Source organism: Giraffa tippelskirchi, chromosome 10, assembly GCF_054371585.1.
Source record: "Giraffa tippelskirchi isolate mGirTip1 chromosome 10, T2T-mGirTip1v1.2.pri, whole genome shotgun sequence".
Classification (NCBI taxonomy): Eukaryota; Metazoa; Chordata; class Mammalia; order Artiodactyla; family Giraffidae; genus Giraffa; species Giraffa tippelskirchi.
In genome coordinates, this window is record NC_137284.1 from 23,286,000 (window position 1) to 23,302,510 (window position 16,511).

The 16,511-nt window shown below is 46.3% G+C and overlaps 1 protein-coding gene across 3 annotated transcripts in view; it reads left to right on the top strand.

The window, feature by feature from the left end:
- Nucleotides 1-16,511, top strand: part of NAV2 (neuron navigator 2) — a 423,467-nt gene that overhangs the window by 176,395 nt on the left and 230,561 nt on the right. For 2 of the 3 annotated variants that reach the window (XM_081533716.1, XM_081533715.1), the window contains exons 5-6: nucleotides 486-753; nucleotides 15,932-16,092. In XM_081533716.1, coding sequence (XP_081389842.1) covers nucleotides 486-753; nucleotides 15,932-16,092 — 429 coding nt within the window. Of the gene's footprint in view, nucleotides 1-485; nucleotides 754-5,477; nucleotides 5,547-15,931; nucleotides 16,093-16,511 lie in introns of all 3 variants that reach the window. The other variant, XM_081533713.1, reaches the window with a different exon arrangement.

Here is a 16,511-nt window from a genome sequence, read left to right on the forward strand (position 1 = left end):
GCAAGATGACTGGGCAAAGCTAGGTGAGGAGTTTGGAGTGGGCTGGCAGCTACTTGACATGCTCCGGGTGGCCTGAAGCACGGAATAGGGATTTGGGGGTGCTGTGTAGACACCAGTGAGTTTCCCCCGGTGCCTCCATCCCTAGAGCCCCTGCTCTTCATCCTGGACAAGCACAGTCTTGCTCGGGACTGTCTTTTTCGGTTGTGTCCTTACTGAGAACTTCCTCCTGGTGCTTGCCAGACATCCCAGTTGCAACTTGCCTCGGGTACCCACTCTAATCCCAGTGGGGAGAAATTGGCTAATTTCTCTGTGGTTTAGGCCGGATTTTAATTGACTGTGATACCAATTAGGTGTTCAGGAAATCTGTCCTATCCTGGAGGAATTCAAACTCGCATGGGGGCTGAAACAGCCTCCTGAAAGGGTGCAAGACAGGGCTTCCCAGAAGAGCTTCCTCCTCTAACCAGAATCTCTTCGTTGTCTTGCAGAGATCAGGAATGGAAACCTCAAGGCCATCCTAGGCCTCTTCTTCAGCCTCTCCCGGTACAAGCAGCAGCAGCAGCAGCAGCCGCCGCCCCAGAAGCCGCACCTCCCCTCGCCACTGCCTCCCGCTGGGTCCCAGGCGGCAGGCACCCCCTCCCAGTGCCAGGCTGGCCCTCCTCAGCAGCAGGTGCCAGCCACCCCCCAAGCCCCGTGCCAGCCTCACCAGCCAGCGTCACATCAGCCGTCAAAAGCACAAGCTGAGATGCAGTCCAGGTGGGGGCTCCTCATCAACTGATAATTCGGCTTTTCTCAGGGTCTTCTGCCACACTGACCCCGTTCTAGCCTGCACCCCACATGGTTCGTGTTTGTGCTTCTGCAGGGCTGAGAACTACCAGTAGTTCGTGGGGAATCAGCATGACCTTAAAATGGATGTGCCTGGTGGAGATGGGGCCTATTAGAGATCAGAGTCTCCAGCCGCTCCCGCCTTAAACTCGGTCCTATTAACACACACATGCTCATAGGCAATAAACAGCCCCTATAAAATAGACTTCAAACTTCTTCTGCATGTCAGCCTACAGGCTGGGTGTTCATTGTTATACGTACAAAGCAGTTTCACCTAGTGGAGGCAGAAGCTCTCCAGCAGATACTTCTGCTTTGCCAGAAGAGAAATCCCGAGAACCCAGAAGAAAGATAGCAAGTGGTTTTTAGCAGGACAAGAGGCTGCCCCCTTCTCTCAGTGGGCCAGCATCTCCTGATGGAGAGATGTCTTGCAGAGAGCTGTTCCCAGTCAGTGTGCCTGGGTTTTGTTGACCTTGGAGATCGAGGAGCAGAGTCAGCTATGACCCTCTGCTGTTTGGATCAGGACCGAGTTTTTGTTGGTGTTTCCAGAGGAGCCTGGAGAAGGCAATGGCACCCCACTCCAGTACTCTTGCCTGGAAAATCCCATGGATGGAGGAGCCTGTAGGCTATAGTCCATGGGGTCGCACAGAGTCGGACACGACTGAAGCGACTTAGCAGCAGCAGCAGCAGCAACCAGAGGAGCTTGCAAGCAATGGTACACCAGCAGAACACCAGAACAGTTACCGTCTACTGTGTTCACATGCTATATTCCTAAACAACACTGCAAAAAATCACCTCATAAAACATTTAATGAGAAGAAAAAAATAGAGGAGGGGATTAGGAACTAGAAAGTTTTTGATTCATAGTAAAGTTTTGGAGAAAACATTTTTTTTTTAAGCCATAAAACTTTAACTATCAAACCTAAATGCCACCACTCAAATTGATTGCTTGATTTCATTGAATATGTGCTACAGAGTGATGGCTTTTTCTTTCCAGTCCCTCAAAGCACCAGCACTAATAATCATTGGTTTTCCACACATCGTCATACCCTTGGTAGCCATTTGTAGTTGGATGAAGGGCAAAGTGGTTGAAATAAAGCAGCTGCCTTCGAGATGGTTAATGGTCACAGCTGTTTTTCCCCAGGAGAAGTGCTGTTTCCCAATTGTGATCATGTTAAAACCAGCAGTGACAGATGTGATGTAAATCAGAACCCCTAATTAATTATCTAATTATATCCAATTTCCATTGTGAAAATCAATGGGCTAGTAGGGATGCCTGGACTAGCAATGAGGACTGGACAGCCAGGCAGCCAGCCTCTGCACCTCTGCCCTGAAGGGCCCCCTGGATGGAAGCCATTCTGTGATCCCTCGTGGGGTGAGGATGATAATATGATCTGGGCATCATTTCCCACACTGCATGCTGCAGAGTGCTTATTCCTTGGATAGCAACTTGCAGGGGAAGGGTTCTGTGGGGAAAAAATTGGTGCCTGATCCCTACATCCTACTGGAGGAGGCAGGCAAAAGTGGGAAGAGAAATATCAGAAGTGGTAGTACAATAAGATGATGGGATTCAGAGGGATTGGGTTCATAATTTAATTTGGGTTGATATGTTTCTCTGAGGACCTGACACCAAGTAGAAATAGGAATGACAGGGAGCTACCCATGCAGGTGTAGAATAGATCAGGGAGGGGGAGCAGCTGGTACAAAGGCCCTGTGGTAGAAGTAAGCTTGGCAGGTTGGAGGAGCTGAGAGAAGGCTAGTGTGGCTGGAGCTCCATGGGCGAAGGGGAGTGTGAAGTGAAAAGCAGCCTTATAAGGAAAGAGAACTGCCACCACTGACATGAAAGGCAGTGTGACCGGTCACCCCTGGAGCTGTGTAGTCCCATGGCCCTGAAGCAATGTCACAGTGACAGCTATACAGGCTGAAGAGTTGGTATTTCATTCTGAAGGTAACAAGCCATTGAACAGTCTTGAGCAGGAAGGAGACTTAATTTACAGCTGTCATTTTAAAATCACTTTTGTTTCTCTCTAGAGAACAAGACTGTGGAAGGGTCAAGAATAGAAGGAATGACCCCAGCTAAGAGGCTTTGTGGTCCTCTAGGTCAGCGGTCTCCAACCTTCTTGGCACCAGAGACCAGTTTCATGGATGACAATTTTTCCGTGGACCAGGGCAGGGTGGTGGTGGTTTCAGGATGATTTAAGCTCATTACATTTGTTGTGCACTTTATTTCTATTGCTATTATATCAGCTCCACCTCGGATCATCAGGCATTAGATCTCAGAGGCTGGGGAATCCCTGCTCTGGGTGACATGGCTTAGATCAAGGTGGTAGAGCAAGTACGGAGATGGACCAGAACAGGGTATTTTAGAGGATGAGCCAACAGAACTGCAGGTAGTTTGCCTGTCTGGAGTGAGGGAGGGAGGAATCACAGATAAGTCCTTGATTTCTGGCTTGAGTGGTTAGGCACGCAGTGGCATTTATTGAGATAAGGAACCTGGGGGGAGTAGGGGGAAGGACATATGTACCCCGGGAATCTTCAGAAGAAGGTGTAGAAAGCATTCTCAAACTGAGCCACGGAAATCTTCTTATAAGAGTGTCTCATTGCATAGGGTTCCAAGGAACATGTGTTGAAAAATGCTGGGCTTGTGTCTTTGAGCTATGATAGCCTGAGGCATCCATCGCCACAGTAAGCTTTTGTCTTCTCAAAAGAACCAGATGTCCCAATCAGGATACCCATCTCCCAATAAGAAAAAGCATCCTACTGTTAATAAATGCTTTACCTAGGGAGACTTCCCTGGTAGTGCAATGGTTGAGACTTCGCAGTTCCACTGCAGGGTGCACGGGTTCCATCCCTGTCAGGGGAAAAGCATCCCGCATGCCATGTGGTGTGGTCAAAAAACCGCAAGAGTGAAAAACAGATGCTTTACCTAAAGACCAGCCACACTCACTGAAGCCATGTTTTTAACGTCCATTTTTTCCAGAGTGGTTCCTGCCATCATGCCCCCTGACCCTGCAATGTGGTAATGATACAAGTCGGGCTCTGGAATTGTTCTGTGTCCTCCTTCACCCTTAATTTGGCCCTTATCAGGTTACTTTCACAGATGATTGGTTTTCTCTATGACTTACTGATGCTTTCTAGTTTTTCTTCCAGGGATAATCTTGTTCTCAAAGTCTGGAGATGTGATACTCCATACTCATGCACTGGCTGTAAATTTAAAAACAGTAAAGTCACTTCTCTGGCTTAGTTCCATTGTATTTCTATCCCCAGATTCTGATAGCCAAAATCCCAAGGGTAATGGTTCAGACCCTTAATCATTAATGTCAAACGTTGATGCAACCCCCAGATACCAGGTTTGCGCTGGTCCTTCCTTAGAGATTCACCAGGCATCAGCATGCCTAAACACCTTACCTCTCAAGATGGCAAATTCTAAAACTTGACAACTTTTCCATGATGTTTGTTAATTAAAAAAAAAAAAGTTGTGGAAGCTGAGCAAGGAAAATTGATATACTGGCATGAAGGAGAAAGCAATTCCTCCATGGTGACTGAACGGAGACTCACTTTTACTTCTTCTCATCAGCTTTTCTCATTAATTTACATGATGGCTGAGAAGTCGATCCGCCTTTCACCTCAGGAAATTCCTCTCCATCTGTGTCTCCTTTACATAGTATCAATATTTAGCTTTTTAGAAAAAAATCCAAGAACTGCTTTTTTAAAAATTCATTCTCTTCTGTCTCTTCCTTCACATCCTAGGTTTTGTAACACCAACATTGTATTTCTCGCCTCAGATCCTTTTATGAACATGATATAGGTGCTTTGGATGCAAGAAAGATAAATGTTTCTCTTTCATAAGTCAGTAAATAAGTTGAACCTTTTAGTAAGTCCACCCATTATTCTTCATATTCATAAGTTTATGGTTCAAACCCAGAACGTAGCAAGTTCAGAAGATTTGAAATGATCATTGCTGATACCATGGAGGGCAAAAATTCCCAAGACCGGCCAAACTTGAAAACATCTCCACCCTTATTTGGGCTTCCCAGGTGGCTCAGCTGGTAAAGAATCTGCCTGCCAATGCAGGAGACACAGACACATGGATTTGATCCCTGGGTTGAGAAGCTTCCCTGGAGAAGGAAATGGCAACCCACTCCACTATACTTGCTTGGAAAATCCATGGACAGGGGGTTGGGGGGCTACAGTCCATGGGATCACAAAGAGTTGGACGTGACTGAGCGCATGTGCCACCCTTATTTAGGGTCAGCTTAATGGGATATTCAGGACATTCCTCCAACAAGCGCTCCAGTAGAATAAGCATGTGGAGTAGAAACCTCTGAATACTTGAGGAAGGTACAAAGTTTACTTGTCAGAGACCCCTGGCTTTAGGGTCTCATTGTGGAAAGAAGACCGTGTAATGACTGATAGCAGAAAAGAGATTTGGAGTTACGAAAAAGAAAACCACCAAAGTTCTTAGATAATCTTGAACAGCAGTTTCCTTACGTTGGAATTTTATCAAATTAGACCTAAGAAGAAGGCTGCATGTTGTAGAAAAATCGGGCAGAGGGGAATCTGGGGGCTTTTGCTGTGTCTCGGGACTCCTGTTGTTAATTTGTCTAACGCATCTTTTCTCCTCTCATCTCTTCCGCTTTTTTCTTTCTTGTCATGCAGTGCATCTTCCAAGGACTCATCACAAAGCAAAATCATCCGCTTCACTCTGGGTCAGAAAAAGATCTCTAGGTTAGACTTTGTCTCCGTCCCGCAAAGCATGGTTTCAACCCAACCCCTCGTCCCCTTTGTCCTGGCTGCACTTCCTTTTGGTCCTCTGCCCCCTGACATGTTTGCAGTTTGGGAAAACCAAACATGCTTTGGCTGATGACCAAGTGTTGAGTGTTAGAGACTTGAGAGTGGCCCTGGGGTTGAAGGGGTGTGTGTGTGTGTGTCTGTGTGTGTGTGACTGTGATTGTGAGGTTTAGTTGTACCTAATGTTTCTGCATCTCATTGAGGTTTTTTGTCTTTGATTGTTTGGACATCAGAGTCCATTCTGATTTAGAGAGGTGAGTTTTTAGATGGTTTTCTATAGTAGTTTTATGATGAGTTTGACTCCCTGCTCTATCCTGGCCCTGATCCCACCTCACCTGCATCTTGTTTATGTGTGTTATGCTTTTTGTTATTGGTGCTGTTGTAAAATGACTAATGTGGGATTGGTTTTCTCCTGAGTGTTAAAGACCTGAAGCATGAATCTAATTGTTCAGAGGAGACAATGCAACAAGTCAACTGTGTCTCATTTTTATTTCTGGATGCTCTTGTGTACATGGATGGATCACCTCAGTTCCCTGAAAATAAAAACTAGGCCTGCTCACTAATTAATTCTCTTGACTCAGCTTGGCATCCACCATATCCTGTGAGGACCCGTGCCAAGATACGGGAAATGCCAGTTATATCCTTGTACCTACTGTGCGTTAAAGGTATCAACAGCTAACATTTATTGAATGCGTATTATGCACCAATATGAATGCATTATCTTAATCTTCAAGTCAGTCTTCTTGCGGTAGATCATGTTATTATCCCCATTTTACAGATGAGGAAACTAAAATTTAGGAAGTTCGTTAAATTATCAAAGTCGCACAGAAAGCAGAAAAACCAGGACTTGAGCCCAGGTAATCTAACCCCAGAACCCTCACTGTAACCACTGGGTTACATCTCTCCCCTCCACCTCCTCCTCCTTGAATTCTGGTACGTGACTTAGCACAGCACACAACCATGTGGTTGCTGATGCTGGTTTTTAAGATCTTATGTTTCAACCATTCCTCCTGACCTTTTGCCTCATGATGTCCTGGTAGCATCCTGACAGAAACAGAATCTCCTCCTCAGTATTTTCTGCTAGTATTTCTTTTCATTGAATCTGACTTCAAGCCAAAGGGATGCCCAGACTGTGTTTCTCTCCGTATTCATGTAACCCATGGCTACAGAAGGTCTCCTTGCTGCCCCTCACTCTCTTAGGCTCTGGGTGAGTGCCTTTTCTAATAGTTAACTTTTCTAAAAAGCTTACGCATGGGGAGGCCCAACTCAGGATCCACCTGGCTGTGAGGAGAAGCCACAGGGCAGCTGCTTTTCTGCAGAACAAGTCAGCCTGTCAGCCAGACTTGGTACTGGGGGACCTGCCGTCATCACTGCCTCTCACAGCCGTGAGCCTTAGTCTACGCATGCTGTTATGACGTATCACTGTAGACTGGGTGATTCATTACAGGTTTATTGCTCACAGCTCTGGAGGCTGGGAAATCCAGGATCAGGGTGCCAATACTGTCGGATTGGTGAGAGCCCGCTTCCTGCTTTCCAGAGGGTTGTGTTCTTTCTGTGTCCTCACATGGCAGAGAGCAGAGAATAAGCAAGCTCTCCTGTCTCTTCTGAGGCAGCTCCACCTTTGTCTTGCTGATTGCTGAACCTAGGGTAGGCAAGGCATGAGTTGGGGAAGCTGAAAGAAAATGAGAGGAGCCGTAGGAGCTGCAGGCATGCTTTATTCTGCTGTGGCCGTCGCAGCGGACACACGAGCTGTTTCAGGTGGTGTTTATATAGGTATACGTGAACAAAGGTGGCACGTGGCCAAGTGAGTACGTCATGATACTTGTACACATTGCTGTAAACGATCTTAGCTGTTATGTAACCATGCCAAGGCATTGTTTACAGGATGTAGAGCGAGAGAGCCTGACCATAGCCATCTTGGCTAACTGCTGTTCCCCTATAATCTTCATGACCTCATTACCTCCCCAAGACCCCTCTCCAGATCCGTCGCACTGGCATGACAATGTATGCGTTTGGGGAGAAGGGAACACAAACATGCAGTCCTTAGCACTGTGCTACAGAGTGACTGCTTTCCCTAACAGCATGAGGCCCAAGTCAGATAGATGCCCACTGCACACACCCCCCCTACACACAGTGGACTGGGATCCCATTGTGTGTGTGTGTGTATCATGCAAAGTCCATACACAGGAAAGGAACGGGGTGGGGAACGTGGAGGAAACCTGAAATCTAGTGTTTGTTCCCATGATGTGCTTAGTTCTGAAAGAGAGAAGACAGGAGCTAGCTGGGAAAGAATCTAATTGAAAGCACGTGCGCATCCCCTGAGTGATGTCTTATCAGTCCCAGATGATGGAAGGAGGTGGAGTTGCAGGGAGGGGTGGGAAGAGAGGAAGAACTGAATAATGGGCTTGTCTGCCCTACCCTGAATGCATGCTGGGCGCAGGACTTCCAAATTGACCCAAAGCCAAGGTCTAGCTTCCTATCAGAGTCCTGGTGCTCATTCTCAGTCGCTCAGTCCTGTCCAACTCTTCGACCCTATGGACTGTAGCCCGCCAGGCTCCTCTGTCCACGGAATTTCTCAGGCAAGAATACTGGGGTGGATTGCCATTTCCTCCTTCAGGGATCTTCCTAACCCACGAATCAAACCCTCGTCTCCTGCAGCTCCTGCATTGCAGGCAATTCTTTACCTCTGAGCCACCAGGCAAGCCCAATCCCTCACCTAGATTTCCTTTTGGATGCATTTTGTTTCTGATGAGCCTGATAAAGGGATTGTTGTTGTTGTTCAGTCACTCAGTCTGACACTTTGCAACCCCTTGGACTGCAGCACACCAGGCTTCCCTGTTTTTCACTAGCTCCTGGAGTTTGCTCAAACTCATGTCCATTGAGTGGGTGATATATAATGATCATATGAATTAAATTCACCCATTCCAGGCTATGTTAGTTCACTTATTCCTAAAATGTCAATGTTCACTGTTGTCATCTCCTGCTTGACCAAAGGGATCTTCTTTTATTTGCCTGATGCTCCTCCTTGCCTTCTCCTCACCCCCACTTTCCCACCACTAGCCTTGAGCACAATCTTAACAAAGATTTTAGCTGATCAGGCACCACCAGGGGTTGCAGTAAAGTTTGGTTGCCAAAAGAAACAGCCCTACCTACCCCTCTGGGTGAGTTGGACACCTCTTCCAGAGCTCTGGAAATAAGTCTCTTTTCAGGCGCAAATACTGATTAAGTCTCTGGAAATCAGTCTCTTCAGGTGCAAATACCTGCCAGAGCCAGACACCTAGACAGGCACCAGGGGTGTTGAGCAGGGAGGGAAGCCTCACCTTGAGTCTACAGGGAAGGAACTGATGGAGGGAACTGGTACAGGGATGAAGAATTTCCATGAATTTCCACCTCTGACCACTGTGTTGTGTTGATAAGAGATCTTGGTATCCCTGGTGAGCCTCAGGTATTTAGGCTTATTCTACCTGTGGGAGGCATTGAAGCCTGGTGACTAAGAGTGCAGCTTTGTAGTCAAACCTAGCAAACTCTGTGTTCACCACTTACTATGTTACCTGGGCCAATTAGTTAGTCTCCATGAGTTGGTGTTTCCTTGTTGGTAAAAAGTAGTCCGGCCTCACTCACAGTGCTTTGTGGATTAAATAAAGTCATTGCCAGTCCTTTGCTACCTGGCATGTAATCAGTGCACCATAACTAGCCGATAGGGTACTGTTAGTGGTTTCAGCTGATCTGGTGCAGCTCTGGGGTGTCCCACAGAGTTGATCTCTACACGACCATCTGGTGGAGAGGAATCAACATGGCTAGTAGTTCAGTCCTCTCCACCCAGCTGCTGAAAAGCAGATGCTGTGGAGTTGAGAGACAGCATTTAATCATCTTGTCTAGCAAAAAGCATCTCCGATTATGACCTCTGCTCTCCGAGGTCTTGAGCATGTGCACACAAGCTGCCATCTTTCCCAGGGGTGCTGGCGGCGGGTGGAGCATCTTCTGCTCCTGGCCTTTGAAGTAGTTTTTGGGAGAACCACTTTCTTCTCATTAGCACGTACAGCAAGTGGAGCCAGCGCGCACACGCAGGTTATGTGCCAGGAATGACAGTCTTACTGCCCTGCCTGCTCAGCGCTGCACATACATGTTGGAGAAATTGACCTTGGGCTCCCAGAGCAGCAGGGTTTTCCTTCTGCTTCTTTGTTACACCTCTTCCCTTAAACATCATTTTTGCAAAAAGCAACATGTGTGTTTCAGAGAACCCATTTGTGTCTTCTCATTTTGTAACTGTTGTCTGGACCAGGAATGGTCACGGGAAGCAGAGTCCCTCTCGCAAAGGGGCTGTTGGAACCTTCCGGCACTCTGGATGAGGGAGGGTGTGGATGATCTGAGGTTGAATTGCTGCACTCTCTCTGCTTGTTCTGATGAGTCAGGCACTGCGGGGCAGCATCTGTTCTGGTACCTGGCGCTGTTCTCTATGAGCAAGACCCAGCTGCATTTTGGAAGGATGCTAAATGGACAGACAGCAGCTGCTCCCAGGCCAGGAGAGAAGTGCTCCTGGTGCACAAGGATGTTAACAAGAATCAGCTTCAAAATGTTGGCCGGGGGCCTGTATCACTGGACACTGGAAGCTACCCTGCTTGTCAGCTCTAGCTCTGCTCTCAGCCTCTAGGACGACTGTCGCCTTGCTGGAGGACCGGACTAAGTCCAAGGTTCTTAGTATGACACTGAGGCTGGCCCTACTTGCTTTTCCAGCCTCATTTCCTCCCACGCTGCCCCCAAACCCCAGCACACACCAGCCCTTTCTTTCCTCGGTGCTTTTCTATAAGCTTCCCTCTGCATAAGCCTTCTGCCCATTATCTCCTTGCCCCCTCTCACATTCCAGACAATGATTCTTTCTCTGGGGTCGCTTTTATTTGGAACCTTCCCTGACCATCGACCAACTTCCAAGGTCATTATTTTCCTTCTCAAAATTACTTCTGACCTTTCATATTCTTTTATCAATACATATGTAATTTAGATGTCAGCTAGAGTCCCACTCCAGTACTCTTGCCTGGAAAATCCCATGGACGGAGGAGCCTGATGGGCTACAGTCCATGGGGTCGCTAAGAGTCGGATGACTGAGCGACTTCACTTTCACTTTTCCCTTTCATGCACTGGAGAAGGAAACGGCAACCCACTCCAGTATTCTTGCCTGGAGAATCCCAGGGACGGCAGAGCCTGGTGGGCTGCCGTCTATGGGGTCGCACAGAGTCGGACACGACTGAAGTGACTTAGCAGAGTCCATCAAATATGGAAAACTCAGCAGTGACCACAGGACTGGAAAAGGTCAGTTTTCATTCCAATCCCAAAGAAAGGCAAAGCCAAAGAATGCTCAAACTACCGCACAGTTGCACTCATCTCACACGCTAGTAAAGTAATGCTCAAAATTCTCCAAGCCGGGCTTCAGCAATACGTGAACCGTGAACTTCCAGATGTTCAAGCTGGTTTTAGAAAAGGCAGAGGAACCAGAGATCAAATTGCCAACATCCACTAGATCATCGAAAAAGCAAGAAAGTTCCAGAAAAACATCTATTTCTGCTTTATTGACTATGCCAAAGCCTTTGACTGTGTGGGTCATAATAAACTGTGGAAAATTCTGAAAGAGATGGGAATATCAGACCACTTGAACTGCCGCTTGAGAAACCTGTATGCAGGTCAGGAAGCAACAGTTAGAACTGGACATGGAACAACAGACTGGTTCCAAATAGGAAAAGGAGTACGTCAAGGCTGTATATTGTCACCCTGCTTATTTAACTTACATGCAGAGTACATCATGAGAAATGCTGGGCTGGAGGAAGCACCAGCTGGAATCAAGATTGCCGGGAGAAATATCAATAACCTCAGATATGCGGATGACACCACCCTTATGGCAGAAAGTGAAGAAGAACTAAAGAGCCTCTTGATGAAGGTGAAAGAGGAGAGTGAAAAAGTTGGCTTAATGCTCAACATTCAGGAAACTAAGATCATGGCATCCGGTCCCATCACTTCATGGCAAATAGATGTGGAAACAGTGGCTGACTTTAGTTTTCTGGGCTCCAAAATCACTGCAGATGGTGATTGCAGCCATGAAATTAAAAGACACTTACTCCTTGGAAGGAAAGTTATGACCAACCTAGACAGCATATGAAAAAGCAGAGACATTACTTTGCCAACAAAGGTCTATCTAGTCAAGGCTATGGTTTTTCCAGTGGTCATGTATGGATGTGAGAGTTGGACTATAAAGAAAGCTGAGCGCCAAAGAATTGACGCTTTTGAACTGTGGTGTTGAAGAAGACTCTTGAGAGTCCCTTTGATTGCAAGGATATCCAACCAGTCCATCCTAAAGGAGATCAGTCCAGGGTGTTCATTGGAAGGACTGATGTTGAAGCTGAAACTCCAATACTTTGGCCACCTGATGCGAAGAGCTGACTCATTTGAAAAGACCCTGATGCTGGGAAAGATTGAGGGCAGGAGGAGAAGGGGACGACAGAGGATGAGATAGTTAGATGGCATCACCAACTCAATGGACATGGGTTTGGGTGGCCTCCGGGAGTTGGTGACGGACAGGGAGGCCTGGCGTGCTGCAGTTCATGGGGTCACAAAGAGTCAGACACAACTGAGTGGCTGAACTGAACTGAGAGTCCATCAGCCCCTCAAGATCTAAATAAGACTGAGCTAGAACCCTGTGATGGTCTTTTTGGGCTGCCATAACAAAGCACCACAGATTGGGTGACTTATAAGCAGCAGAAATTTGGTCAATGTGCCAGCCTGGTTGGATTCTGGTAAAGGCCCTCTTCCAGGTTGCGGACTGCTGGCTTCTTGCTATGTCCTCGCATGGTGGAAGAGGCGAGCTACCGCTCTGGGACCTCGTTTATAAGGGCATTAATCTCATTCATGAGGCTCTGCCTAATGACCTAATCAACTCCCTAATACCATCACATTGGGCATTACGATTTCAACATTGAGTTTCAACATGACGATTTCAGTTGGGGTAAGGAAGGACTTGGGAACATGGGCATAGTGTTTGTGAAGTCCAGTGCCCTCACGCAGATGGCTCAGGTATCTTGGGATCTCATGGGCACCTTTGGCTTTGAAATCCTGCACTGACAATTCAGTCTGAATGAATTCAGTTTGTAGATTGACTCATCATCCGAAGGGATGTTTCGGTTCCCTCCTGGGTGGATCCAAATGAAGCTCTTTTCCTTACTTCCCACCCACCACACATTCACTCATGGCCTTTGTTTGTGGGGCAGACTCTGCTGAAAGTTTCAGAGGAATGGAGGGGCTTGCTTTGGAGCAAGCAGCTGTCCCACCCCATTCACAACAGAACCCAAGTTTTAAAGCACAGTGTTCACAGGGATTCCTTCTGACACTTGGAAGGAGTTACTTGGTCTCCATCGAGTTTTCCCGTTTGGTCAAGTTAAAGGTGCTGTTCTTACTAGGGTGTGATGGTGGTGAGGTAGAGAGTGACGTGAGTTGGCTTGAGCTTTATGGTGGCTTTGGATGGCTCAGTATGTGTTACCCATCCTTTATTTGCCATGTTAGCTGCCCTCAAGGCCTTCCAGACCTCCTCTTCCAGGTCTCAGAAAGCTTGGCACAACCTGCAGCCATTTAAAGGATGTGTCAATCTGTGTAGCACCTCTAGGTTCTGACTCAAGGAAGAGATGATGGTGACCGCACCTGGGAAACCAGAGCTGTCTCAGTTAATCCAAGACTGAGGATGTCTCACTCTGGGCAGTGGAGCTCACAGATGGCTCAGAGGTACCCCAACTGTAAGGTCTTTGTCACAAATACTTGAATGAAGGAATTGTTCTTCTCCATTGTTCCTTAGGGAAATGATGAATCTTGTTTGCCGAAGCGTGTCATGCCTCTTTGGAAATGTTGATCTCCAACTCTTGTGTGTTGATTTTTGTCCAGCTCTCTTTTGCTTCTTTAACTTAGATCTATTTCCTTCTTTATTTGTCTGATTCTTTTTTTATACCATAGCATGTTTTCTTTATGACTGTGTTCAATTTCTTTAGGAATCTACGCTCAACAGAGAGGAAGAGAAGGGGAACCAACCTGCATTGAGTACTTAAACAACAGGCCGGACATTAAGTCCCATTTCAAGTTTACAGTTATCCCGTGGGGTGCTTTACTATTATTCCAAAGTGACAAATACAGAACATGAATCTCAGATTATAACACTAGCCCGATATCATGTTTATATTTGAAAGGAAAAAGCTCATTTTATCCACTATATCACACTGCTTCACAGAGGACCAGGTTGCCCACGTCATTCAAAGATGTGGCCATCCCACCCATTACTGATTTCTTGCCTCCATAAAGGCCCTGTACTGCCCTGAAAAATCTGTGGTCCAGTCCCAGGTTAGAGCAGGGAGGCCTCTCTGGCAACTCTGAAAGGAACACATCTTTTCCCTCCTCGATGCTTTTTGCTTCCCTGTTCTTTGCCAGTTCCACACTGGAGTAGAATACTGTGGCCTGTGTTACCCTGCACCACTTAAAACTGTTGCTATGACATCATCTTGGAACAAGTCCATCGTCCTTTTCCAGGCCTATCTGTGGGCATGAAAACTCCTGCAGAGTCCAGCCTGGAGGAGCCCCACGTCAGCACCTGCAGCAGCTCCACCTCTGGCTGTGAGTCCTCAGATAACACTGTCCATCTTGGAGGCTTTACAGGATGCTGTTTGCACTGGAATCAGAACCTAGAGGTACCAAGATCCCTTTGCTGGACCTCTTCTGATTGGTTAAGCTGGCCACTTCTGGCCCCCAAACACAGGCACTGACATTGCTGGGTTTGCATCCCACTCTGTGTCTGTCTTCATGGGGTGACTATCTTCTCCAAACAAGATGGGGTCACTTAACAGAGGGGTAAATCCTCCTAGTGTAGTGAGAAGTGAGGCCTTCCCTCCGCCACTTTTTAGGGGAAAAAATTTCACCCCCTTCCTTCTTTCCTAGCTCCCAGTTAAGGAATTGGGCCAGCTTTTTCTTGACTGTATAAATTTTACAGTCCTCTCACACCAGCTCATGTTCTGTATTTACTCTACAACCATCTTTCTTGCTTAGCCAACAAGAAAAAAGTTTAAAGTGTTTGCCTGCTTCTATCTAAAATGCTTCCAGACTGCAGACTTCTTTGGTGCTTACAGATTTGTGTGGAAAGAGAAGGCTGAAAGTTTTATGAGTTGAAAATTCAGACTTATCACTAGATCTAATGCTGGTCGGCTGAGGTTCCAGTGCCTTTTCAATACTGCTAAGTGGGTTTTAGCTGAAAGATATTACTAAATATTTCATCATTTATTCATCTTTCAACTTTAATGGTTGGAAACAGTCTGCCTAGTAGTCCCTGAACAAAAATTCTGATTTGGGGCGTCTTAGCCTTAACTCTGGGTAATGGGCCGTAATATCTTTAGACACATTACTAAAGATTAGTCTACTGATTTTATTTCCCAAACCACCCCAAAAATGAAACGTTTTATTTAAAGGGAAAGTGTGTGTTTGTCTTTTAGCTAACAGATTCCTGCTCATTTTACAGAAGAAATATATGATTTTATCTATCTACTTAAGAGAAGCTGGGCTTCAATCTCAGAGTAATGTCTACGGAGACAGGTTGTCAAGTGTTGAAGGAAAATGTATGTCTGAACAAATGCTTCCATCCAGGCCATAAGTTTACATTGCAGTGTGTTAGGTTCTGAGGTAGCAGTTCCCTTTATGTCCATCATAAGTTATGTCTTTTTCTTGATACTTACATCCCTAGATTATAGCAAAAAACCCCATTTTTCATACCTATCAGAAGAGATGCACGCATAAGGTAAACAGTTTAGTGTGTTAACAGGGCTTTACGTTCCACTCTTGATAGAATTTCAGATGACATGGTTTGGTCCTATTGAAAATTAAAATTACTCATCCAGGAGAAAAAGGAAGATGAGCTTTGTTTTATTATTATTATTGGTCATCCTGTGTGGCTTGTGGGATCTTAGTTCCCTGACTAGGGATTAAACTTGGGTCATGGCATTGAAAGCCCAGAATCCTAACCACTGGGCAACCAGGGAACTCCTGAGCTTTGTATTTCTAATCAGCAAACATAGTCGTATATTTCTCTTTCTGTGCTCAAAGGAAAACAGCTCATCCTTTGCCTTTGGACTGGGGTTGTTACTAGCCTAGATGTTTGTGGTGGTTCCGCTAAGTCCTTGGACTAGCAAGCCACCACAGATCCGATGTCTTGAATGGTTTCTTTTACCTCTTGCATGGCTGCAGTTCCTTCTTCTGAGATGCTGCTGTTTTCCCAAGACTGAAGCCATTACTCTGTTGCTTTTGCATTTTAGACTTCCAGGTCCTACCGCGAGGCTATCTGCTGCAGGCAGCGAGGCCAAGACACGCGGAGGGTCAGCCACTGCTAACAACCGACGGAGCCAGAGCTTTAACAATTATGACAAGTCTAAACCGGTCACTTCCCCACCCCCACCATCAAGCAGCCACGAGAGAGGTAAGCCACTTTCTTGGCGGTCCTTTCTGACATCTTCCTTTATAGCAGATCAAGTTCCTTGGTGTAAGTGCGGGATTGCAAATAGAGTGAGGGGAGCTGCTCAGAAGAACATGCTCAGTTGGCAAGAACTTTGTTGTCAGAGGTATTAATAAGGTGGGGAAAATATTACATTTTCATAGTTTCCAGCAGGAATAGCTATGTTTGTCTGGGTAGGGCCCAGAAGACACATAGAAGCGACATAAGAATTTGCAATTTGTAAATGAATTTTCATAGAACATGCTCTATAGAGTAGATGATTTTCTAGAAATGAAGCTTTGTGAGCTGATAGGTTTTTACCCATCAGAAGTGATGTGAGAGCAATTAGGAACAAGAGGATTCTCACCCCTTAAAAAAGTCAGAAATGTAGATTGGCTAAATGA